The sequence below is a fragment of the Sesamum indicum genome, linkage group LG11 (assembly GCF_000512975.1).
Source record: "Sesamum indicum cultivar Zhongzhi No. 13 linkage group LG11, S_indicum_v1.0, whole genome shotgun sequence".
Classification (NCBI taxonomy): domain Eukaryota; kingdom Viridiplantae; phylum Streptophyta; class Magnoliopsida; order Lamiales; family Pedaliaceae; genus Sesamum; species Sesamum indicum.
In genome coordinates, this window is record NC_026155.1 from 6,992,735 (window position 1) to 7,019,644 (window position 26,910).

At 34.0% G+C, this 26,910-nt stretch overlaps 3 protein-coding genes across 4 annotated transcripts; 2 read left to right on the forward strand and 1 right to left on the reverse strand.

Annotated features, from left to right (window-relative positions):
- On the forward strand, window positions 9,515-15,042 carry LOC105173470 (pre-mRNA-splicing factor SYF1). The gene is made up of 5 exons (XM_011095218.2): window positions 9,515-11,300; window positions 12,507-12,691; window positions 12,796-12,966; window positions 13,808-14,260; window positions 14,359-15,042. Exons 1-5 carry the CDS (start codon window positions 9,818-9,820, stop codon window positions 14,800-14,802), a joined length of 2,736 nt encoding a protein of 911 aa, XP_011093520.1. The 5' UTR covers window positions 9,515-9,817; the 3' UTR covers window positions 14,803-15,042.
- LOC105173471 lies at window positions 15,769-16,907 on the forward strand. The gene has a single exon (XM_011095219.2). The coding sequence runs from the start codon at window positions 15,906-15,908 to the stop codon at window positions 16,779-16,781; it is 876 nt and encodes a 291-aa protein (XP_011093521.1). The 5' UTR covers window positions 15,769-15,905; the 3' UTR covers window positions 16,782-16,907.
- On the reverse strand, window positions 17,207-26,326 carry LOC105173472. Of its 2 annotated transcripts, XM_020697567.1 has the most exons (10): window positions 25,765-26,326; window positions 23,724-23,824; window positions 23,263-23,632; window positions 19,737-20,582; window positions 19,564-19,615; window positions 19,277-19,338; window positions 19,065-19,171; window positions 18,901-18,988; window positions 17,842-18,055; window positions 17,207-17,614 (listed from the first exon to the last, which is right to left on the reverse strand). In XM_020697567.1, the coding sequence occupies exons 1-10, from the start codon at window positions 25,885-25,887 to the stop codon at window positions 17,589-17,591; spliced, it is 1,989 nt and encodes a 662-aa protein (XP_020553226.1). In that variant the 5' UTR covers window positions 25,888-26,326; the 3' UTR covers window positions 17,207-17,588. The 2 variants fall into 2 exon arrangements, with proteins under 2 accessions (XP_020553226.1, XP_020553225.1); XM_020697566.1 differs by having other exon boundaries at window positions 17,207-18,055.

Here is a 26,910-nt window from a genome sequence, read left to right on the forward strand (position 1 = left end):
AATACGACTAATCACATACACTTGCTCTGTGATTGATTTGGTTCGACCAAACTTGGTCGAGATTAGAATTTTTTCAAATGTCGTTCCTATGTTGTAGTTCTACCGTTGCAAAATATTTTTAAAATAGTTTTTAAGTTGCAAAATAATAGCCGATATTTACTCGAATTATTTTCTAAAAATAGGCTCACACCCCTATAAAAAGCCCTGATGCACCACCCTTTTCATTCACAATAAAAGCAAACACACAGGAGCTAAGAGAAACAGGCAGCACTCGGCCGGTGATTGTTGCGATCTATCCTCCTCAGCAACTTTTCACCATAATGGAAATGAAGAAAATTGCCTGTGCCGCCGCCGTCGTGGCCGCTGCCTCTATGAGTGTCGCTGTTGCCACAACCATCTCCGAGGCGCCGGCCCCGACGCTCGTCCCAATCAGCAATGCCATCGTTTCTGTGCCGGCCGTCGGGTCCTTGGTTGGGGCCGCCATCTTGTCCTTCTTCGCCCTGTATTAGGAAGGGCGGTATGAAGATTTGCTGGTGTGCATTTTAGCTCAAAATTTTCTTTCCAGAAAACGGAAAGTTGAATACTATTTGAGATGAAATTATAATTGTTTATGCGATGAGGTGTATTGAAACTCAATTCAAATAAACTTTTAGTTTTCATTTTCCGTTTTCAGTTTTCAAACAGTAATTAAAGTTAGAATATGTTTATTTGTACGTATTCTCATCGAAATTATATTAATTTAATACCAATTCAATATAAAGTACAATCTAATTAACTAATTCAAATATATTCTCATTTCAGACCAAAATTCATACACAATTTAAAATACATATTTTTCACTAAAAATTGAGAATGATAACACAAACAAACAGCCTATTTTGGCGTGATCATACAATTTTTGAGCAAAAATAAATCTCAAGAAGTGTTTATTTTTGCTTTTTGGATTTTTTTCCTCACAAATTTGTTGTTATTATTATTGTTGTTGTTGTTATTTCTATTATGGGAAAAATACAAGCAACCCCCTTGTGATATCGCAAATGAGCAAATTACCCCCTTATAAAAAAATAAATAGCGATTTACCTCCCTGTATTTTTTAAAATACAACAATTTACCTCGCTATGATTTTTAAAATAAAGCAACTTATCTCCCTATATAAGGAGGTAAATTGCTTCATTTTAAAAAGTATAAGGGGGTAAATTGCTATATTCTTTTTATAAGGGGGCATGTGCTCATTTTTAATATCATAGGGGAGTAAATTGCTATTCACGCTTATTATTATTATTATTATTATTATTATAAACTAATTAGCATGTCGAGAGAATTAAAAAAGAGATAAAAGAAATATTTTTCAGTCCTTTATTTCACAATATATTTTATCTACTGGGATTTTGAAGTTCTTTTGTGAAAATTTTAGGAGAATGAAAACTAGTATTGGTATGATATAATTATGTATTTAATAAATGATAAATTATAGCTATCTTTCCTGAAGTTTGTGTAATTACGAATACTTTCTTATTATTTAAAATATTATAAATATCTAATCAAATGAAAATAATTATATAGTCCCATATGGCATGCGTAATAATTACTATTTTATTTTTATTGAATTTTTTTAATAGAAAGTATTTAAAAAAATATAAAATTTTGAGGGTGGGTAAAGTAAATAATTTATAGTGGATATTAGCTCATATAAGTATTTTAGAAAATTTTTAAAAAATATGTAAAATTATAATTTATAATCCAAAAAGGTATTTGGTTAGTTCACCACAAAAATTGGATAAAAACTAAATGAAAATTTACAAAATTGGTTCGTTGTTTGATGGATATTAAAATCAATGTGATATTTGTAATTTTTCAAACAGCAAATAGGTATTTATAATTATCCTAAATTTCAAGGAGATGGTTGTAATTTACCCTTAATAAATATGTGAGAATCATGAAATCATTCAACTCAATACAAAATCCTAAATATTTTTTCATTGTTATTTTATTTTATAATTAAGTATGAGGAAAAAAACCGATCGTAAAGTATATTTATGTCGTAAAAATTAAAATAGTAATATTTGTAAACTTTTTTTTTACTAATAACGGCAAATAAATTACAGTAGCTCACCTCCATATATTGAGTAATATCTCAATTTAATCAATACATCAATATAACCAATAACGATAAATAAATTACAAAACTCATATTAAGTAAGGGCAAAAAGGAACATATTTTATTGGTCTTTCTCATATTTTATTATCTTTTATTTTTCTACAAAAAGAAACATATTTCTTTAGTTCTTTTAACATACTTATTTAATATTAATAGATACATATATTTGTATGATTCTACTCAATTTTCCCTTTATATATCATTTTGTATCTTACACCATTTTATGTTTGTGTGTATATATATATTATAGCTTTATTTTTTAAATTATTAATTTATAATTTTTTTATTTTTTTTATTTTTCTACAATAAGAAAGACATTTATTTTGCTTTATTACGTACACATTTCATTTAATACTCATTCGTATAATTATATTTAATTTGACATTTAGTTTTATTTTTATTTAAATATATATCCCTTTGTATCTTTTTATACATTAAATTTTTTTATATATTATAGTTTTATTCATTAAAATTTTTATTTTATATTTTAATTTTTAAATTTTTTTTGTCTACTAATAATGTTTTACAAGATCAAAAGAATGACCACATTTTAACTTTAATGTAATTAGTTTCTTAATTTGAAGTATGTAAATATAATTATACAAAATTTATGATCAATATATGCTTTCTAAAACATTTTCATGCAAGTATATGTACTTTAATGTCTGTATAATTTACAAAAAAGAACAGAAAAATCTACACGAATTGTTTGAATTTTTTTTGTTCTTATGTGTATTTTGATTTAATTAAATATTTTGTAGACATGTGTTAAATTAAGAATAAATACAGTGGTTAATTCAATTTCTTAATTTTATTTTATTGATTAATTTTTTAACTATATACATTTTTTTGTAGTAGAATTTTTATAGAACAAATTTTGAACTTTGAAATATTTAATCTTTTTGTATAGTTTATTCTTCTAAACAATTAAATTATCACTACTAATACAATATATTCCAAAAAATTCGAACAAATGTCTTTTTAAGTTTTTGATTTTATAAATGAAAACTCATCAAAATAACTAGCATTTTTTTTTTGGAGAAAAATAATTTTTTGAAATTTTGAAAATAAATTATATTATCATAAACACTTTTATTTTTTAAATGGTCATTCTAAAATAAATAAATAAAAAAAGGGTCAAAGTTCAAGAAAATTATAAAAGTTTTGCTACATACAAATAAATTAAAAAATAAGAGAATTTTTAATGGACAAAAAAAAACCATTTGGAAGATGAATTATATAAACAAATAATACATTTAACTAATTTCTTTTTTTTTTTAATTTTTATATAGGGTTACATATATGTAATAGTTGATCTATCTATTCAAAGCTACTATATTTTATCCATTAAAAATAAAAAATTTATTTTGCGTAAAAGATTCATTTACTGCACTATATATTATAAAAAAATTACTTAATTTAAAATATATATATTTATGCATAGCACGGGTTCTACGTATATTAATGTGTATATATACATATTTGGGAAGACGATATTTCAATATTATAAAATAATTTTAAGCAAGAAGATGTTTGGAAACTTATTTAAAATAATCTTTTAGATATGGAAATGGGTATATATATATGAAATAGCAACAAACAATTTATTTAATTAATACATATTAATCAAGTATGGTTAAATAACTCTTTTCCTACATTGATATTAATTGAAATTCCATACAAATCAGAAAAGTTATTATTTCAATAAGGAATCTCAAACTTATGTCCCCAAAATTCAACCAAGTGTGGGCAAAAATTAAATAAAATCTTGGGTATATTTACACATGACACTATAAATTAATCAAATTAAATTATTTTTTCAAATTTTCCAATTTGTAAGAAATTTTTTAATTTTATTTTATTAATAAAAAAGCTCGAACGAGTACACGCCTATAAAACTATTTACGCCCAGCTCTCAGAATTGACTGCAGCGAAGCATAGAAAGCTGAAAGATATTCGTCCAATGGTTGTTCGAGCTGCATCAAAATAAATATACAAATAAATCAGGATTTTTCCCCCCTTTGTGATATTGTAAATTAGCAAATTACTCTCATATGAAAAAAAAAATAGCAATTTATCTCCCTATATTTTTCAAAATATAGCAATTTACCTCCATAGATTAAAAAACACAGCGGGTAAATTAATATTTTTTTTATCATAAGGGGAATATATTGCTTTAAACCCGTCTTTTTATATTGGAATGATTGAGTGATGCAATTAATCACATTTATTAAAAAAATAATTAAATCAAATTGCTTACGTGGATAATGATATATTATTTCTCCCAATTCCTTATTGCAACTTTTGGTTTGACTGTAGATTCTATGAAGTAGAAAAGAGGCTTGTGACCGGGTCCTCGTTACCATATCCGAATACGCATCAAAACAGAGACCTCCGGGTAGGATGATCCGACAGCCATTCGGGTTCTTTCTGCACGTGGACCTTACAAATGCGCTCAACTTCAAATTTTCAACTTTACGTTTCGCAACGCACCATGAAGGGCTTCCCTGCAAATACTCACAAGTTCACACCCACACGATAATTACAATTTGGTACGTAAACTTCTAAGTATTTGTCAAATTGGTGCATGAACTTTTTGGAATTGCTGGATTGATACACTATTGGAAAGACTATTCTAGCCTCAATTAATAATGTGGGGGGCAAAATTCAATAGTCACAATACTGTTACAATAGCTGGTGCGCGTTGGTTCAATTAATAAGGACGAACATGTCTTTATAAAAAGATTGTGTGTTTTATTTTCTCTATTGATATCAGAGATGCGTTGATTTGTAATACGTAAGTATTTATATAAATGACATGTGATCTTGATGGCATGCCCTGTCCCATAGTGGTTCTGACACAGAAACCACTCAACTTTTTCCATACATCTATACAATTTGATTGAATTTTTCGTCCTATTTATATGGGGTGGAAGTTCTTTTTTTTATTTTTATAAAAAAAGTTAATTTGATAATTTAGTCCATCAACTTATCAATTTTCATGGATTGAGGACTTTTTTCATAAAAAGTTTCAAAATCCCAAATTTTATGCCCTCGTGTGATGTACACTTGAAAAAATCCACCAAATCTTGAAAAATTCTAGGAAAAGAAATCCTCGATTTGTGATAAAATTTATAAATTGGTAGAGTAAATTGCCAAATTAATTCTTCATCGAGCCGAATGCTTCAAACCCTATATATATATATATATATATATATATAGGATGAAAATAACATTTTTGCTTCCATTTATTATTCTATAACTGCTAAAAACTCCCTTATATTAAGAAAATAACCCTCCCGCCCCGCCCCCCCTCCAAATAAAAATATTATTTTCGTAACTCAAATAAAAACTAATAATAAGAAAAAATTGGGGGGCTGATGCATTACATAAATCAGGGAGTGAGGGGGCGCCGCCCCCTCCGGTGGTGGTTGGGAGACGACGTTGTCCTTTCACCCAAATCAGGTCACTGCCTTTGTTTGACTGGGCGTCACTGTCGCCTAAATCAGGTGGCGGGTTTAGGATTTTAAAAGGGTGGGCGGCTGGAGCAGAGCCGCAAAGGGATAGGGATGGGGTTGGGGATATGTGAGGAGTGTTTTTTAATTTATATTACAAAATAATTTTATTTAATATAATTTATGTAATAATATATATTTAAGAATTTGTCAAATTCAGGCCTTTTATTTCTTAAAAAATTAAGGTCTAACAGTTGAGAATAATTAATTATCTTTACAGATTTTCTGCTATCGAAAGAGATCCAACAACCAATAAAAAAGAAATAGTACACATGAAATAAAGGCATAACAATAAATGATTATAAAATATAACGCCATTAGATATGTTTAACGGGGCAAATCAGCAATATTTATGGGAGTTTTGCCTATAATTTTTACAGGGACGATTTTTAGCTGAATTTTTAAAATACTCCAGAATTTTATACTATTCAACCATATATATATATATATATATACATGTATGTGTTTTCTCACCTTGCAAGTAGGAAGACAAACAAGCAAACACAAGTAGGAGAAGAGAAGAACCAATTTAGCCATAAATTGATATTTGCAATATTTTTCTCCTCCACCTTATTAGTCTTTATATAAGTGGAGAGTCATAAATTATTATTTCTGGTATGTGGTGAGTTTTAAATAAGGGATAGAATTATTAATATTTTATATAATAAAGTATTTGATTGTTTTATTTTTTTTTTCTAAAAAAAATTAGGGTACATTGAATGATAAAATGTGGGTCAAAGTTTTTTAAGACAGTGTTTGGCAAAACTAGCTTAATTTTGAATTTTGTTAAAATCGTGTTGATTTAACTTAATCTTGTAACTGATAATATTTTGAAAACAATTCATATTTGTCCTCAAATTTTGTATAATTCACATTGGTTAAGTATCCGTCAGAGTCGATTTATAATTAAATGATAAATACACAAAAATATGTATGCTAATATATATAAAATATAATAATGTTATATTTATGGAATTATCAAACATGCCATATCTTTTTTTCATCTACAGATAGGTTCTTCATTAATTACGACTGAATAATAAATAAATAAATAGTTGTCTGCGATGAAAAAAAGGAAAATTTAAGTAATAATTCTTTTCCACTTTTTTTTTGTTGAATATGTGAAATGTTAACCAGACTATGATTTTTTTTCCAAATAATTGTTTTTGGTATATTGCAGTAATTTTTTTTTATTTTTAATCATAAATCGAATTTTTGACCTACTAAAATTTATTTTATTTAAATAGAACGAAATCTATTATCCATTTTTTTTTTTTTTTTCAGATACTCTCAGTTATGTCAAAGTTCTATTCTCCATTAAACAATTTCAAAATGGGCGCCTTTCCATGATGTTATTTTCATGATTATTGTAGTTATTTAATTAATAATTTCTATATTTTAATATTTATTTATGTTTTACACTCATCTTCAGTGTGGCTAGACTATTATTTTTATTGTTTATCATGATATAATTTTATTTTTTATACATTATTTTCCGAGATACTTGAAAGTTATTGAAGTATCTACAATTTTCTTATGTTTTCTTTATTAAAGTTTAATATTTATTTCTCTTATGTTGTTAGTTTCTTTTTTACAATTTCTATGATGATTGTTTGATTTAATTTTTGTGCAAAAAGAAATAAAATTTATTTGGTGTTAATAGGTTTATATTTTATTTGTTTAATTCTACTTAATTGCTTCATTTAGTATTTATTTTTGTTTAAATATTTACTCTGTTGTATCATTTTAAATATTTTTGTTTATCCTTTTGTATCTTACACCATTTTATGTGTTGTATATATATATTATAGATTTTATTAATTTTATTTTATTGATTAATATTTTAACTATATTCATTTTTTTGTAGTAGAATTTTTATAAAACAAAATTTGAACTTTGAGATATTTAATCTTTTTGTATAGTTTATTCTACTAAACAATTAAATTATCACTACCAATACAATATATTCCCAAAAATTCAAACAAATATCATTTTTTTAAGTTCTTAATTTTATAAATGAAAATCCATCAAAATTAACTGGCAATGTTTTTGGAGAAAAATAACTTTTTGAATTTTTGAAAAAAAAATTATATTAATGTAAACACTTGTCTTTTTGTAAATGGTCATGCTAAACAAAATAAATAAATAAATAACTACATATTGTCAAATTTCAAGAAAATTGTAAAGGTTATGCTACATACAAATAAATTAAAAAATAAGAGAAATTTTAATAAAAAAAACCAAGTTTTTTTGCGGCATGAAATAATAGTTGAAAATGAAAATTTGATAAATGATATTTTTTATTTCAAGTATAATTTAAATAGTTTTCTAAATATATAGTAATATATTATAGCATATCACTACGGTCTTTATTTCTTTATTTTTTATAATTAAAACTTAATAATTATTGCTTACTTATACATGTTAATATATTTTATAGTTCATATTTTTGCAAAGTTTATCTTTTTTATTATTATAGTTTTTCTTTTTATATGCTTTCTTTTCTCATTCTAACCCTTTTTATTAATGCAATTTAGGCTTTTAGAGAAATGCATCATAAATATTTTTTATTTTACTTATTGATTTATATTTTTTCAATTAATTCATTTGTTTGCACATTAAATTTTCATATTTTAAGATTTATTTGCATGATAATGTTGCTATGTTTATGATTTAAATTGAACTTAGTTATTTTATTTGTATTTGTACATATTTTCTTTCATTCAAGATAATCTTTACTCCTTTTTTTTTTTTGTTTTGTTCAAATTGATAAAATGATATCGAGATTTTGAAATTATTTAAAATCATACATCTTTCTTTCTCCGCCCTTTTAGTTGTCTTTCTTTTAACTCATTAACAAAAGTTTCTATTCCTGCTCTATAAATTATTTTCGATTATGTACTTTATATAGTTGATTTGAGGAAGATGAATTATATAAACAAACAATATATTTAACTAATTTCGTTTTCTTATTTTTATATAGGGTTAGATATATTAAAAAGTTGCTCTATCGATTCAAAACTAATACATTTTTTTCATTAAAAATGAAAATTTTATTTTGTGTAAAAGATTCATTTATAGCATTATATATTTTAAAAAAATTTATTTAATTTAATATATATATATCCGTGCACGGGTTTTATACTAGTATATAAATATAAGGGAAAAGTATTATTTTAGTCCGTTAAGTATGCCTAATTTTAATTTTAGTCCGATAACTATGTCCATTTTTATTTAGGTCCAGTAACTTACGAAATTGCTTACTTTTAGTCTTTTGCCAGATTTTTCGGATAATTTTACCCCAATGAGTGCATATGGACTAAAACTGCCTTTCAAAAGTTGCATAGGGGTAAAATTGTTTGAAAATCTGCTAGAGGACTAAAAGTAAGTAATTTCTTAAGTTACTGAACTTAAACAAAAATGGACATAGTTATCGGACTAAAATTAAAATTAGGCATACTTAGCGGACTAAAATAATACTTTCCCTAAATATAATATAAAAGAGATATGATATGACAATGAACCTTAATTTTTCTCTCATAAAAATACAATATTAATTATATAATATTTATATATAAACATCTGTAGTATGTAGAAAAGTGTTTCTTAAAACACAATATAAAACACACAATACTTATTTTAAATTATCTTAAATTATTTTTAAAATAAATTCAAATATATGCAACTATTTCCAACACATAATTATTTTTTTTTATTTTTCTCTCTGTCTCGACGAAAAACAATAAACACTAAAAAAATAAATCCAATACTATGAATGCAATTTCGCGGCTCTTGTTCTTCTCTATCTAAAGTCGTGTTGTGTACTTACGGTCAGACAGGAAGGCTTGGTTAGCGATTATTGGGTTCTTCAGTAGCGTTTTCTTCTTGTTCTCAAATTGGGGTTTCTGCCGGAGCGCTTCTGCTATGAAATTCTCTTCATTGATTTTTCCCTTTTTCTTTAACAAGTCTTCCTTCGTTTCACTCAATTGAATCTGAGTACTAGGGTTTATAGATTGACAATGCCATCTCCATATCTCCACCATGTGTAAACCCTACTAACTCCAGAATTCCCAAATTGGAACCCTATATATATATATAATTTTGCATCCACCCTCGAGAAATCCTCCTCACGACATCCACAAGAATGTCAATCTCGCAAGACCTGTACCCAAGTGAAGAGGATTATCTGTACGAGGAAGAGGTTCTCCGCAACCCAAACAGCCTTAAGCTATGGTGGCGATACTTAATCGCCCGCAGCGAAGCCCCTTTCAAGAAACGCGCAATTATTTACGAGCGTGCCCTGAAAGCTTTGCCCGGAAGCTACAAGCTATGGCACGCTTATCTCCGCGAGCGCCTCGAGATTGTTAGGAACTTGCCCATTACGCACTCTCAGTTTCAAACCCTAAACAACACCTTCGAACGAGCTCTCGCCACGATGCACAAGATGCCGCGTATTTGGATCATGTACCTGCAGTCATTGACACAGCAAAAGTTGATTACCAAGACGCGGCGCACTTTTGATCGAGCATTATGCGCGCTCCCAGTTACTCAGCATGATAGGATTTGGGAATATTATTTGATTTTTGTGTCGCAGAAGGGTGTTCCGATCGAGACCTCTTTGAGAGTGTACAGGAGGTATTTGAAATATGACCCTGGTCATATTGAGGATTTTATTGAGTTTTTGATTAATTCGGAGTTGTGGCAGGAGGCAGCGGAGAGGCTGGCAGGGGTTTTGAATGACGATCAGTTTTTCTCAATAAAGGGGAAAACAAGGCACAGGTTGTGGTTGGAATTGTGTGATCTGTTGACACAACATGCGAGTGAGATATCAGGATTGAATGTGGACGCAATAATTAGAGGAGGGATTAGGAAGTTTACGGATGAGGTTGGGCGGTTGTGGACATCTTTGGCGGACTATTATATCAGGAGGGGTTTGCTGGAGAAGGCCAGGGATATTTTTGAGGAAGGAATGACAACAGTGATTACTGTGAGGGATTTTAGTGTTATATTTGATGCATATTCACAGTTTGAGGAGAGTATGCTGTCCATCAAAATGGAAACTTTGGATGATAGTGACGATGAGGATAATGAGAATGGAGAGGAGGAGGAGGAGGAAGAAGAGGAGGACGATAGGTTGGATATCGAGAAGTTGAGGAAGAGGATTGACAAGTTTTGGTTGAAGGATGACAAGGATGTGGATTTGAGGTTGGCAAGATTGGAGTATCTGATGGATAGGAGGCCAGAGTTGGCTAACAGTGTGCTCTTGAGACAGAATCCTCACAATGTAGAACAATGGCATAGGAGGATTAAGCTCTTTGAGGGAAATCCCACAAAGCAAATTTTGACTTACACAGAGGCAGTGAGGACAGTGGACCCAATGAAGGCTGTCGGAAAACCACATACTCTGTGGGTAGCATTTGCTAAGTTATATGAGAGCCATAGAGATGTTTCCAATGCTCGGGTGATTTTTGATAAGGCCGTGCAGGTCAATTATAAGACTGTGGATCATCTAGCCAGCGTTTGGTGTGAATGGGCAGAGATGGAGCTCAGACACAAAAATTTTAAGGGTGCATTGGAACTGATGCGCCGTGCTACTGCAGAACCCTCTGTTGAGGTCAAGAGGAGAGGTAACTGTTCACACCATTTCTTTCATTCTTTTCCTCTTCTTTTTGTGTATTCTGGTTTACTCCAAGGCTTATTGGTCTGTTATTTCTTTTATTGTGTGGTTGGAGGATGTTTATTAATTGAAGTAGTGAGTTGGAGGGTACAACAAAATAAATGTTCTGGATTTTGGTTTACTTCTTTTTCAAATTTCTTGGGAAAACTGCCATATGAGCTTTTGGTGAATTGCACCAACCTGGTATCTTCTTTAAGAATCAAGGAAATTACCTTGTCATAGCAGAAACTAACTCAATTGCAGCAAAATCAAATGGCGAGAATGTTTTTCTTGCATTATCACCGTGATCTAAGTAGGTCTTCTATATTACTAATATGCATTATTTACTTTTAGGGATTTACCTTTTCATTTAGTAGACATAAAACATATCATGTCTCAGCATATATGGGGCAAAATATGTTGCATCTTGCTTGAAAAACATAAGTTGGCGTTAACATCTTATATTTCAGATGTATGTGTGTGTATAGAAAGACAGTTCTGTTAGCAACACTACTTTCTTATTCTGTAGATTGCCATTTGTATTTATGAGTATGGGTTGTTGCCCCTTGATATTGTGTGAATATGAACTGATAGCAGTTGTCTACTCTGCCAGCAAAGCTGAGAACTAATAATTTCCTTATCTCAATGAACCTAAAGATGATTTCCATCTCTGATGGTGTAGATTCTTGCAAGTATCTTCACTTGTGAATAACATAGTGTTAGGATACCAACTGAAAGGCTAGAGCCTCTGGTGGAATCTTGAAACTAATGTCTCTTCTAGTGCCAATTGGGCATGAGCATGCTTTTGCCAATTCGACACTGTAAGCTGGTTCGCTAAACTTGAAATCTGGTTGTTAAGTTCTCTCTTGTCATTAGTCTGTCCGTGCCATTTTTCTGACGTTTCTCTTCCGGCATCAGATTGCAGTTTACATGCTATTTGGAATCGCGATTTTTTTACCTGATGCACATGAACATGGCAAAATGCATCATACTTGGATTCTGGGACAGGGTGTTCAAAGATAATACTGTTCTAATTACTTGTATGAGAATTTATATGTTTGTCTTGTAGTATCACTACATGGATGCTGCAGGAGTTAAGTGATATAAGAAAGTATTAAGCTTTCTTTTCCAAGTTATTCATATGATTAAAAGCTAGAATATTTGCACTTTTCTGCAGTGGCTGCTGATGGCAATGAACCAGTGCAGATAAAGCTTCATAAATCCCTTAGGCTGTGGACATTTTATGTTGATTTGGAGGAAAGTCTGGGCAGCCTGGAGTCAACTCGTGCAGTTTATGAGAGAATATTGGATTTGAGAATAGCCACTCCCCAAATTATAATAAACTACGCCATGCTTTTAGAAGTAAGTAGGAGATATGGTGGCAGCATTCTTTCCTTGCTTCTTCACCCTCCTTTCTCCAAATTTGGGTTGACTAAGAAATGATCTAATTTCTTTGATTTGTCCAGGATAACAAATATTTTGAAGATGCATTTAAAGTTTACGAGAGAGGCGTCAAGATATTTAAATACCCACATGTGAAAGATATCTGGGTCACTTATCTTTCCAAGTTTGTCAAGAGATATGGGAAGTCAAAATTGGAACGAGCTCGGGAGTTATTTGAGCATGCAGTTGAAATGGTATGCTTATTCTTTTCACTACTTTTATGAATTACGTATGCTTTTGGTTTTTTGTTGATGCTTGTAACCAGCAAAATTTGATCTGAAGGGTTCAAGGTCCTATGTGGGGTCTTGCCTGGTTGTTTTATTTCTTTTTATTTTTTCATTTATGAATCTCTATAATGTATTGAACCATGTCCACGCTTAACTGTGCATATGCATCAGTTACTCTGTGATATATTGATACAAACCCATCCTGTAATCTCTTTGGTACAAAGAAGCTTGAGCTATGAATTAAGTGGAAGTGACCACTCTAATAAAGGACGTGCAAGTTACATAACTGTACTAACAAACTTTAAGGGAGTTTTATACTGTGCTTAGGGTTTGAGGTAAAAGTTCATGTGAAAATGCGCAATTCATCATAAGTTTAACGCTAGCAGGGAATTTTGAAGGATAATCTATTTCTTTGTTTTATTTAAAGACTACTGTGGTGAACTAGGATTTTCTTGTAAGACACCTGCTGTTCTGTCTTACTCTGCTCTATTGTTCAAGAAAAAAGTCATACATGCTCTGAATTTCTTCACTATGTAGTGGTTTGATTACCAGTGAGTGTTTTGAAGAATGAGCCGTCAAGCCTCTGAATTTGTTATGTACTATTGTTATTGTCGGCTTATCATTGTGCATAAGTTGGAACACACTGAGTGTCCTCCTTCCCCTTAGCCATTGGTGTATCTATGGACAGCCCTAGCTTATGTTTGTCCAGTGTCATTTGTCTGAAGAAACCATAATGCTATATTGCAACTTTGGTGTATAATCATTCACAAAAGATGCTCACTTAAAAATCATTTTTTACTTTGATCAGGCCCCTGCAGAATCTGTGAAACCTCTATATCTTCAATACGCTAAGCTAGAGGAAGACTATGGTCTGGCTAAAAGAGCAATGAGGGTATACGATCAAGCAACCAAGGCTGTCCCAGCTAATGAGAAATTGGGCATGTATGAAATTTACATTGCCCGGGCAGCTGAAATATTTGGTGTACCAAAAACTAGAGAGATTTACGAGCAAGCTATAGAATCGGGCCTGCCAGACAAGGATGTGAAGGTCATGTGTCTAAAGTATGCTGAACTTGAGAAGAGCCTTGGTGAAATCGACCGCAGTCGCGCATTATATAAACACGCTTCGCAGTTTGCTGACCCGAGAACTGATCCCGACTTCTGGAACAAATGGCATGAGTTTGAGGTGCAGCATGGAAATGAAGATACCTTCAGAGAGATGCTCCGAGTGAAAAGAAGTGTATCTGCTAGTTATAGCCAGGTAAATTTTTACTTCATCTTTTGAATGTTTAATTTGCATATCGCTGCCAATCCCTCTCTCTTTCTAGCTACATTTCTAATTTGTTCTCTCTCCTGCAGACGCACTTTATCCTACCAGAGTATTTAATGCAAAAGGATCAGATGCAGACCCTTGAGGAAGCTAAGGATGTTCTTAAGAAAGCGGGTATGGCTGATGATGAAATGGCTGCCCTTGAAAGGCAGTTAGTCCCCTCTGCAAATGAAACCACAGCGAATGATACTGGTAGACGACTAGGGTTTGTGAGTGCTGGGTTGCAGAACGGAGGGGAGACGATGGCAAACAAGGAGGATATTGAACTTCCCGAAGATAGTGACTCTGAAGATGATGAAAAGGTTGAGATAGCACAGAAAGATGTTCCAACAGCAGTATTTGGAGGTTTGGTGCGGAAAAGAGATGAGACGGATGAAGATGTGGAAAACGGTAAATCAACTGTTACAGAAAGCAACAATGATGGGCATCTAGGTGCCCTGGAGAGAATAAAAAGAATGAGGAGAGGCGCATAATTAGTTGTTAAATCTATTCATGCTATTTTCTTGATGAAATGATCTTACTCTCCGAGACACGCTCATCACTCTGAGGTTTTCTGTATATTGCTGGGGTACTAGATTAATACTCCGTGCAAGGGAATTTGCTTGGGCTTAAGTAGCCCACTGTTGTTGTAGTTTGTTTCAGAACCTGCGTATTTCAGTTTTGTTGTAAATGTACGAATCAAACTGACAGGGAAACTAGTTTTTTGGAGCCTCAGAAGCTTTATCTGCTCATAAGCTTATTCACTTCAATTTTATTAGCTTAATAACAAGATGTGGGAAGTCCTCTAGGTGACCATTCTTAAATTAATGGTATTAACGTGAATTTAATAAACTTCTTGAGTCCTCAAATAAAATAGCACTCGAATAAATAAGTTGGGAAAAAATATAGCAAAGTATTTAAACAAAAAAATCTTCTAATATTAGAATATAAGTTATATAGACAGACCTACTTGACTGAGATGACACAAATTTTTAATTGTGAACAACAATATAGCTTTTCAAATTTTTTGTTTGACAAATTATCCTTTATATATGTGTGTGCACATTGACTATAAGAGCTTGCACGCTTTATTTGAGATATTGCATTACACACAAAACATGTTATTGATTATGTTTTATCAAATTTATATAGAAAATTTGTTGCTTAAATTATTCTTTCGTTTCCTCTCTCTTAGAACTTGAAAAAAATGAAAAAAAAATAGGTGCATTAAATCAAAGTTTGAAAAAGACACCAAGATGGGAGTTCTTTTCCCTTCAAACAAAATTTCCGTTAATTTTAACAGTTTTACAAATAAATGATAAAGAAAAAAGTAAAAGTTTGAAAATCGAAAACAAAATGACAAAAAAAAAAATAAAAGTTTGAAAATCAAAATTGCAACCTTAAATTATTTGAGCAAAAAAATTGAAACAAGTAGTAGACATTTGCAAAATGAAAAGTTAGGAAGTAGGGAAGAGGCATTTGTCCTACTTAAAAGGGGCTTAAGTGTTATATTTTACCTGACTGAAAAGGCAAAGTCTAACTAAAATTGGAGTTGCCACACTCTTCTCTTCTTCTTTCCATCTCCATCTCCATCAACATGGCTTCCACAATTTCTCGCAAGCTTTCCTTTCATTTCCTCAACCAATCTCTCCCATCCAAACCCTCTCCTTTCAATCTTCAACAAAGATCACTATTCTTCTCCAATTTCACCGTCCCTGAACAATTATCCGCCTCTGATCCGTCTCTGAACCAAAAACCCACTTCCACATCCCATAATCAGGTTCATCAGCCCAGATTTCTTGAGCAAACGCTGAAAAATCTCATAACCCATCACGCGTTGTCTGATTATAGACGAGTTTTGGTTAATCGCCTGGCAAATTCAAGCCCCAAATCCGTGCTAAACCCTCAAAATTCCAAAAACCCATATGCATTGTACGGGAATGCTAGGTATTTATCCACCTCAGATCCAAACCAATCCTCGTCAACCAATGAAACCCCCCAAAATCCAGCTGAGTACCCCAGCCAGAATCAAGAGTTCAAGCACCAAGAAATCACTGGACCAACTGTGGAACGAGATTTATCGGCGTTAGCGAACGAGACCCGGGAAGTCCTCGAGACGATGATGAAGACTGTTTATAGTTTAAGCAAGGTTCTGGCTGGTTTGGGCCTTGTTCATCTCGGTTTGGGAGCTTGGATGTCGTACAATACGCAGAATTCCCCTATTCCGGAGGCATCGATTCAGAGTCTGCTGGCTTTTGGGCTGCCCTTCTCGTTGGCTTTCATGCTGAGGCGGGCGTTGAAGCCGATGTACTTCTTCAAGAAAATGGAGGAGCAAGGGAGATTGCAGATACTGACTCTCACCCTTCAGGTTGCCAAGAATTTGAATACGTTGTTCGTGCGCGTTCGTGGGGTTTCGTATTTGTGCATCGCTGGGGCATCAGTTGGTTTGATATTCATCGCCCTGTCTAAATGATTTCAATTCGTGTTTAGTAAAACCTAAACTAAGAGAGATGTATTTTTGTTCTAATTTTATTGGTGATGGATTTGAAAAATTACATGCATGGCTTGGCTTCTGTTTGATTGGATTTTGATTGAAAAATACATGCATCCCTTGAACCAAGACAGGGATTGTAGTGTAATTGTAGGAAAGATGACATGGCTACTTCAGTTTTTCTTGGAATCAAATCACGCACAAATGATTGACGCAGTCACTTGTTTTGTTGGGATATTAGTCACAAAAACCACAAGATTTGCTCTAAACAAATTTCATAGATTCCTAAACCAATTATTTTTAAGTTGAAAATGTCAACAATTTGTTGTTTTTGCTCAACCTATGACAGGAAAGATGGAAGAACAAAAATTCAAAATAACAAGTACAACATTGGAAAATGTTACTAATTGAAGTGCAACACAGAAACCATTCCACGGATACCAGATATTCAAAACAAACATTACCAAATTCATGATCTCTCAAGCACTTGAGACCAGAATCTCTCAAATGTATGGCTGAAATGTGATTACACAACAATATAAAGGCAGTATTATGTCTTACCCTTTCATTTTCCCTTTCCAAACTTTCATATTCATGAAACAAAGCAAAAACAATGCCCAAGGGGATAACGTGTATAGCCCATCCAATCTCTATTGACAAATAGCAATAACTAGCAATAATTTTCTTTGTATGCTGCACAAAAGTGACTAACTACGGCACGTTCCCTTAATGCCCTGGACCCCCAATCTTAGCTCTCTACTAAATGAAGCAAAATAAGGAAATTTTCCCTCAACTTGTGCACCTCCAGACTCGGCCTATATATCCAACCAAGCAAAAACGATATCAGACAATAATTGCGGTATAGCTCACCAGAGTGGTTAGCACCCTGGAAATTAGAATTCCCTGCATGGTACTTGGGCTTCAGATGGAAAAAAATAATTTGACTAAGCAGTGCCAGAACTTCCATTTGTCTTGGGTTCTGTTCGAACATATGTGAGACTACGAATAGTTGGTGGAGTAGCAGTAGTGTTGAAAGTCTGACCTGAGGCCTCAGTCACAGTGGAGCCACACTCCCGCTTCCACTGGAAACTCCTCCCACCAGGCTTGATGGGCATGCGAGCCCTGTATAAACTGGGTATACCTCTAGCAAAAGGAACTCTGCCAAATCTCGGAACATCAAAAGGAGATGCTCGAGCGATACGAGGCCATGTCACGACAGACGCAGCTTCAGGTTGAGCAGAGCTTTTTCTTACAATCTGCACATAAGCTACCCTTTATGAGGTCTCAGTTCATACTAAATCAAGAAACAAGAAATGTCAAAAGAGCACCTAATGGATTGAGGAGATCATGTTTTAACCAGTTCAAAGTTAGAAACTTAAACAATCAACTTATGTAGACTAAAGACAATACATCAACAATTCAACAGTATAAAGCAGATTCTGCTCTATTCGGACATCTTCTAATCAATGAATTTCTGCTGAAACTTAGAAAGATTTCCACTATTCTGGATTTCCTTTAGGCAAAATAATTCCGTGTCTTTTCTAAGTGAATTCAGAAAGCGTCATTTTTTTAAAGCTTCTTTTTCTTATCTGAAGTGCCTCAGCCAACAGGAAACTCTGCTGCAGGCTGACCGCTTTTGGATCATTAGAACTCGCAAACGATACCATATTTCTATCTAAATCTTTGAAGAGGACAGATAACTTCTCTCGGAAATTTAGCAACAAGAAACTCATCTATTGGAGGTTAGACTATCTACAAATTAAGGCAACAGTTCATTCACTTCAGTCTACAGGACTAGTTACAAGAAATGAAGCAATCAGTGCGTAACATCCAATGAATGTGTGGGGTGGGGGTTTCACGTATAAAGGAAAATGAAAAATATGACCCACTGACATGCCCCCCTGCTCCCATGCTCCCAACGCACACATACACAAAAAGGTGAGAGAGAGAGAGAGGAAAAGAAACCAAATCTGTCTAGGCTCATAAAACAACCAAAAGAACCTGTGTGCAATAATAACGCCAAAACCAGAGAAGCAAACACAAATCTCAGTGGCACATACAGTCAATACACACAGTACGTTGTTTATCCTTAATCATATACCTTGAGAATGCGGGACATAAAGGAGGTGCCATCCAAAGATAAAGCAAGTTCAGCTGCATCTTTTCTCATGAATTCTATATAGGCTGACCTGAGTAAGCAATGCATTTCAGAACAACATTTAAAATAGCTTGGTGAAGGAGAAGCAAGCATCTAAAACCCCGTACCCTTTTGGTTGCCCAGTAGTTGAATCACTTAAAACAATAACTTTCAGGACTTCTCCAAACTTGTTAAAATGCAGTGAAAGGCTATCCTTGGTGGCAGCAAAATGAACCTAATACATTGAATAGAGTCAGTCAAGAAGAAAGGAGAAAGCAATAAAAAAGACAAAGTCTCCATCCATCAATAGAAGGTTTAAGTTCAATACACAGGAAATTACATTGCTAACAAAGATAGTCCTGGAATCAGCATCTTCTCTTGGTAGACCAGTATTACGTGAACCTGCACACACCAAGTGTTTAGATAAAGGATCAACATTACTAGCCAGAAACACAAACAATTTCAAGTTGGTTAAATATCGAATGGAGAATTGGGGGACATCCATGGGATGGAATTAGATTTGCCCGAAATCAATAACAACATAAATGAGGTAGACATAACACATAATGCCTGCATGCATCTATTCAGTAACAAGTAAGCACAGATAGGAAAGAACATAAAGCTTACCGGTTGGTTTCTCTGTCTTTTGGTATTGTCGAGGAACTTTATCAGGTTTCGCCTATGACAATGCAAGTGGAAGAAATGGGTGATAAAGGAATCATAAAAAATAGAACAAATCACTACAGATAAACAAGGGACATGGAAAGATAAACATGCACCATCTCACTTGGATGTCTTACGTTTTCATTAAAAGCTACTGCAGGATTGTTGTTCTCCTTCATCAACCACACTTCAGAATTACCAGCCACACCAACACTACCTTGCACAATTTTGCGATATTCCATATCATATTCCGCACTTACCTCCTGATATTGAGGATGTTTCCCGGTATTCATGCCTATAGACGAAGCAATTCTAAGTGATGCATTAGGCACAGTTGCAGGTTGACCCAAATATTTACGTTGTCCGTGCAGTCTTTCATTAGCATCACCACCAGCACCATACTGGAAAATTAGGGAGTTCTCTACCCATTTCCCACCAGATGTGCCTGACTGAGATACATCTTTAGCTTCTTGTACCCTTGCATCAACATCACCATAAGCTTCTCCAGCATATCCCAAGTTAAAATCCATGGTAAAGTCATGAAAAGATAGCATATGCTTTTCTTGCACCATACTGCTATAATTTCGTGGATGATAAGCCGAGTGAAAGTTCTCCATTGCGCCATCAAGAACTCCACCACCCACATCCTCAGCAACAGTTCCATATTCTTGGGAAGTGGTAGTGTGTGCAACATCAGTAGCACGACCAAGCCTATCAAACACATTGCGTGAAGGTCTAGCTTTGCTCACATCCTTGACAGCTTCTGTGATAGCTTTAATAGCAGCAGACATGGAAGTATGTTGAATTCTCTGGGGTCGCTCTTCCAGGGATGAATCCCCTGTTGATGCAGAAACCACAGATCGCAAGCGTTTGAGTGAAGGCTCTGCTGTTGAATTGGATGGTCTAGAAGTAGCAACAGCATCCCGTACAGCAAATTGCAGTAGCCTTCTTGGTGCACTAATGGTTGACTCAGAAAATTCCCTCTGACAAATTTAAAGAACAAACAAAAGAGAAAGAAAGCAATATATGAACTTCAGGTCTTATCAACCAACAAAAACAAAGATATGACCATTCCTCAATGACAACATGAATAATGATTATGTTTTTCTTCGAGTATAATATCAACTATGATTCTGAACAAAACAAATAATTACCAGCAGAAAAGAAAGCCATCAGGCTTAAAACCAAATTCTGTTTATTCGAACGAGAACTTATCTCACTCCTGCCGAGAGTTTTCTACATGTGCACCCAAAGCACTTGACTTCTCAAAACTCGGCCAAACAGTTTCTTGCAAAACTTAGCATCAAATATCAGGCCCACTGCCACAGAGCTATCACTACCATACTATTTTAGAAACAGCTGCTCAAACTGAATCAGAAAAGCAAGCCCACTTGTCAGTTGGCAGGGCAGGGTTACACTTGATTTAGTACAGTTGCCCGAAGACTTAGAAAGGGGTAAGACTAAATAGTGAAATACACCCTGTCACTCATCTCAGTAGATCGGTTCCCAGAAACCACAAAGATTAAAAAGGCCAAGGGTAATGAACCCAAGATGAAGTGTAGGAAAACATTGAATTAACATAATGTCTCAGGTTTATATTGGTTATGAAAACAGAGCATCATTATGAAGGTCTTGAGATGCAAAACCAAAAAGCAATTGAATGGAACAGGCTTCGGAAACACAGGCTCTAATTACTATCTAAAAGTTGTTCATTGTTTAACGTTCTATTTGGATCACTTGCACATATCTTGCTTATACCAGGGATTTTTAGTGTCACACCACAAAAATGCAGATTCATATCAAATTTAGCATTTTAAATGTCATCACTATTATTGACACATGGTTCATAAAATTTGAAACAGGGCTCTCCAGTAAAGCAACAGGTACATAATTTTAGCAAACTTCAAAAACCTATTAAAGAATAAGTCAATGCTTCAAGGAAGCACTTGTTCACATAACACATTATACATTCGTGTTCAAAAATCACATCAAAACATATTATTAATTTCCACAATCAACTATCATTTTAATATAATCTTAGGCACTCCAAATAGGCAAGGGTCCATCATAATATAACATGAACCAGGCACATAATAGAAAATCCAAGTTTTATTCTAAAAGGTCCCCTTCCATGGTATTATATAATCACAAAATGGAGAAGGATTGGTGAGCTGAGCTATTTTTCCATTTTAATTTCCTCATCAGAGTCTTGCAAACAGCCATGGTAGACTTAGTAAAATAGATCATACAGATAATTTGACTTCCTAATACAAACATAGCCATATGGAACTACCATCAGTTAGCTGCGTCAATCTTTCCCATTGTATGCATATTCTTCATATCTCTTAAGTACCCACCATGTAGTAAACATCAGCACAACAAACTTTTGAGAGAAGTTAAAACTATGAAGAAAGTCACTACATTTCCGGTAGTTTATGAGAAAGAGAAAAAAATCTATACTCCCATTAGTCACTCATTGCATACCAATATTCACCCCTTCTAGCCTTAGGTTCTTTGGAACCTTTTCAATTATCATAAGTTTGTGAACTTCAAATAATCTTAATCTATTTAGGTTGCATGTTTCTTTCTTGCTTTCAGTGGCACACAAAATCAATTGCCTCCCCTAATGCGCATATACAGTTTTTTTAGCAGAAAGCAACATTCATATGTTAATGCTTTTTTTTTAGCCTAACATAAAATTGCTACAAGAATTATCCATACATTGCATTCATTTGTATCCTGGCGTGCTTGCATTATACAGCGATATCTGAAAGGCCATACTGTATTTAGGAGTCCCTTAAACAACAACATGCACGCAACAACATTTTTCAAACTGCGGCTTACTTTAAGTTTCTAGTACAATTTCTTCCACAAATTGCAGTCTTTCATGTGAAGGCTTACACAATTAAACTGTCACTCTCATCCCAAAATCAATCAAATCCTATGAGCTTTGCATGGATTCTCATTTTCACATTGACTGATTTTAAAGTATGTATCAACTTCCTTCTTCCTTATTCCTGATCTTCACTTATTGTATTATGTGAAATTTCTAAAACCTAGATTTCAATTGCATTGACAACTCGTGAGATTCTTACATTGCATATACTTGAATAGCATTGTCGAATTCATAGGAGAGCAATGATGTGGTTTGCAAGAGAAAAATCAAGAAGAAAGATACGGCCAAGATAAAATAAATTTGGAATGTCTACATTCAAAATCTATTTTCTTTCCTTTCTAGAAGAAAAGATCATTGAGTGGGCATCAAGATGGGGCAAACATTAAACGCCAAACATGAACAGAGTTCTATGTATTTGGCAGATGAATAATTCATAAAATAACATGGGTTAATAGCTTGGCAGTATAGGTGTGACAGCATTGAACACAGCATCATAAAAGGTTAGTTAAAGAAGGATAAAATTTGCGAACTAGGCAGGTTACCAAATATGTCTAAGTCACTGAGCTACTGAGCAAACTTAGAAACTGAAGTTAAGAAAAATTACAAGGAAAGTGGTGAAACCTGTAGTTTCAATACTCAAGAAACCAAAGTCTAAGACATCAAGTAATTTGCTATTTGAAATCCTATTACCCATATCAGAATGACAGTAAATTACTAAATTGAAAAGGTTCTTGCTACAAATGAACTGGGAGCAGATAAAATATCACCTTCCTCAGGTGTTTCTCCTCAGTTCGCATTCTTTTCTTCTGAATTGTTGACCGAGGCGAAAGAGATGGTTTAGTTTGACCAACTTTCTTATGAGGTTCATCCTGGGAATTTACATTGTCAGACACAGGGTTGTTAGGAAGGGGGCCTTCATTTTCATCCCCATCCCTCACTGATCCTTTGTGGTCCCGATTTTGATGGTGTCCAGATGTTTTATTAGAATCTGCTTTCTCAGCGTCAGATTCAATCTGATGTGCATCAGTTTTTCCAGCCTGCTCCCCTGCTGTAGGTTTTCTTTCTGAGACTCCATCTGACTGAAGCTCTTGTGGTTGCATGTATAGACTTAAATTAGATCCTAAATGGTCCCAGAGCCTGTGCAGAACAGTTATCATGGTCAGAGAGCATGAACCTATTTTAAGACTTATGTGCATAATACGATACTGCAAACAGGGAGTAACATTACCAAGTTACAAAAGAGCCGCTGTCATCCCCCAAAAAGACAATTAACTCACTTTTTGCTTCATCCTTACGCCTACCATTTTTTAGCAGGACTATCACATATTCCTAGAGACAAATTACAGAAAATCAGCAATTGTAAAGACAAAGAGAGGCCAAATCTGCCTAAACAGAAAATGTAATCAAATTTAGTAAAAAGAACAGGCAACTTCAAATCTCCATGAACACAAAACAATCACCACAAGGTACAAAAAATATAACTGGATGATTGGAAAATCCAGTAAACCTAAGTGAATTCAGTAGATCAAAATTGGGCAAAGTAAGTATGGAAATGGCCGGATGTAGGAGGAAAATAATTTGCAACCCCAACCCAAGTTCATAGTGAAGGTATTTATCCTGAATTCACTGGAGAAAAGGGGTTAACGAATGACAGTGACACACCAACATTGGCGCAACCAACAAGCATTAACATCAGAGCGAGAAAAATGCAATCACCATCAGAAGCGAGCTTGTGAAAATGCTCTACTTATTAATAAGTAATTCATACTATGAAATAAATTATTCATTCGGTTATCATCATTAAAGTATTGAGTTGCAGAGCACTACAACCTAAGGTCAGAAATTGGAAATAGGATGCAAAAGAATACGTGAAGCAATCAACAGAACAATCAGGTCATAAGCACCAGAATTTTGACTACGATAAGGACTTGGAGAATAAATCCATTGGAATTCAAAAGAGCTCCTGACGAAATGTAACTACAGTAAATTATAATATGAAACTGACAGTGAATCTTTTTAACAATGTCATTAGCTGAGGTAGCAATAAGAAGCAGTGATCACTAGCAACAGCATTTAGAATATCCCTTTCCAATCCAACCTAAACTGATCAGTCCTTTTAACTCTTTACTAACATTCAAAGATAGGCACACAGAAGGCTATGAAGAAGAGTAAATCCCTTATAAATATTACCCAAGATATTCAGTGGAAATTCTTGATAAACTTAAGCCATCCTTAAGGTGGAAAACAACAACCATGAAGAAGAAAACTTGGTAGATGAAGAAAGACCTTAATAATGCACAGGGGCAAATGTATTATTTCCCTACTTGCTCTTGAGCAAATGACCATTGCAATCACCAACCAACATTTGAATAACAAACAAACTAAAGAAAGAAAAACAGCTGCAAGGCCACGGAGTAAAGGACAATAAAACTCTAAGTAAGAGGAAACATTTGAATAGAGAATATAACTTTTCTGGACCAGGAATGTTTCTTTCTAATTCCCAAACTCATGAGTTTTTTCTTAAGTATTTTAGGGTAAAATACAACACATAATTTCAAGAAAGCAATCAGATAATAACATTAATGAAAACACTTGGATATACCCAAATGTCTTCACTCAGTTCATAATACTACAAACAGCATCAACAAATTTCCAGATGCATCACATGCCCGGACAAGTTTGCACCACCAACACTTGGCACGTTATTTTGAGATGGAAAATTTCAATTTTGGTCATGTTTCTAATTCATACGGACAGCTGACATGAACAGCCCACTCCGTTCGCATCACATCCAAAACATTGAGATTCAGCACTTTGCTGCAGCAGCTCTCTGAGTATCAACCAATGCAAAGAAACCATAATTTCTGCACAACTGAACAAGCTCTGAGCAGTGACCACACCTTTGAACTAGATTTTGAGTGTTGAGGGTGATGATTACTTATTTGGCATGCAAATCAAGTATAAGCTAGATGAATGCCGCCAAACAAAAAAAAATGGAACAACATGTCAATCACGTTATCATGCAGTTCTGATACCAAAGTAGCCAAATGATTCAAAAGACAGATCAATAAGCCATTTATGCCAGTTCCCAGACTGGGTTCAACTACAAATAGTGACTGCAGTTTAAGGGATTCTTGATAATAATAACTACCAAAGATGCAAACCGCAGTAAAGAATTCGCATGGACAATCCCAACTGAGACATGTTCTCCATAAAACTCTGTTTCAGAAAAAGTGAATTAAATTACTCATGGACTCTCCATTTCATACCACAAGAGTATCGTCCGTGTAGTCACCCATGAATTCCTTGAGCTTCTCCTTAACACCCTCGCGAAGCCTCAACACGCCTTCACTTGAGAAATCAACCCTAAATGTGCGGTCGTCTCCCTCCATCACTGCACTCCGCAAAAATCACAGCGTGTCCTCTAAAACCCTAAACAGCAATTCCGCCGATTGCCCTTCAATCATTAACTTCGATGCTCAATCGGGTTCCCCAAATAACATAAAAACACAAAGAAGGGAACAGGGCAATTCGATTAAATTTGTATAATAAGCAACAATATATGAATATCACCACGCTTTTTCACAAGAACAAGTACATGAAAGAATCAGACGAAATTGATTTGCGGAAAAAATTTCGGAGGAAAAGGGATGCGAACTATCCCATCTCCAGTATGATTAAAACAGTATTGTGTAGGAAATATTTGGGAAGGAAGCTCCATTTTGGGCAGAAGCTTTTCCCGTGAGGGAAGAGCAGCAGCGCGCAGTGGGGAAAAACGCTTCGATCCCTACGTCATTGTGTCTTTATGAGATGATTGTTAGTATTTCGGAGATGGCAGTAACCGTGTTCCACATATATATGGGGTAAATTACATTTTTTGTGCCATAAGTTGACTCGATTTTAATTTTAGTTTCATATTCGGGGCAATTCCTACATTTGGTCCCATAAGTGGATTTTTTTTCCAATTTCAATACCATCCATTAAAGCTTAACGCCAGCTGCTAATTCCGTTATGTTGTTACTCACGTGATTTGCACGTGAGAAACTTACCTTCAACCTACGGTAATTGAGAAGTAAAAACGCTCAAAATTGACCGCAGTGAAAAGCCCTAATTTCTTCCCCTTCTTTGTTGCGCTTTTCCGTTCACCTGCAGCCGCTGCTTCGTTCACCTGCTTCTTCGCGCTGCTCTGTGTTGTTGCGCCTGTTCCCTGCTTTGAAATTCTGCGAAGTGTCGGCCATTATTGAAGGCAAGGTGTCGGTCGTGGGTAACTGAAATGGATCTACGCGACCCTAAGGAAAATGGAAACCCGCCTCCGGATTACGGTATGTAGCACATTTGAACTGAAGCTGTTGTTTTTCCGCCTTAAATAATAGATAGTGCGAGATGTACCTTTCTCTCTATTTATTTATTCTGAC

Excerpts from the sequence above, each read along its gene's own strand:
- LOC105173470 (XM_011095218.2), top strand. The coding sequence starts at position 9,818 with ATGTCAATCTCGCAAGACCTGTACCCAAGTGAAGAGGATTATCTGTAC. Across the intron at positions 11,301-12,506 it reads TGTTGAGGTCAAGAGGAGAG|TGGCTGCTGATGGCAATGAA; the intron begins GTAACTGTTCAC and ends ACTTTTCTGCAG. Across the intron at positions 12,967-13,807 it reads TTGAGCATGCAGTTGAAATG|GCCCCTGCAGAATCTGTGAA; the intron begins GTATGCTTATTC and ends TACTTTGATCAG.
- LOC105173471 (XM_011095219.2), top strand. The coding sequence starts at position 15,906 with ATGGCTTCCACAATTTCTCGCAAGCTTTCCTTTCATTTCCTCAACCAA.
- LOC105173472 (XM_020697566.1), bottom strand. The coding sequence starts at position 25,887 with ATGGAGGGAGACGACCGCACATTTAGGGTTGATTTCTCAAGTGAAGGC. Across the intron at positions 23,633-23,723 it reads AGCGGCTCTTTTGTAACTTG|GCTCTGGGACCATTTAGGAT; the intron begins GTAATGTTACTC and ends TGTTCTGCACAG. Across the intron at positions 20,583-23,262 it reads AGGAGAAACACCTGAGGAAG|AGGGAATTTTCTGAGTCAAC; the intron begins GTGATATTTTAT and ends TAAATTTGTCAG.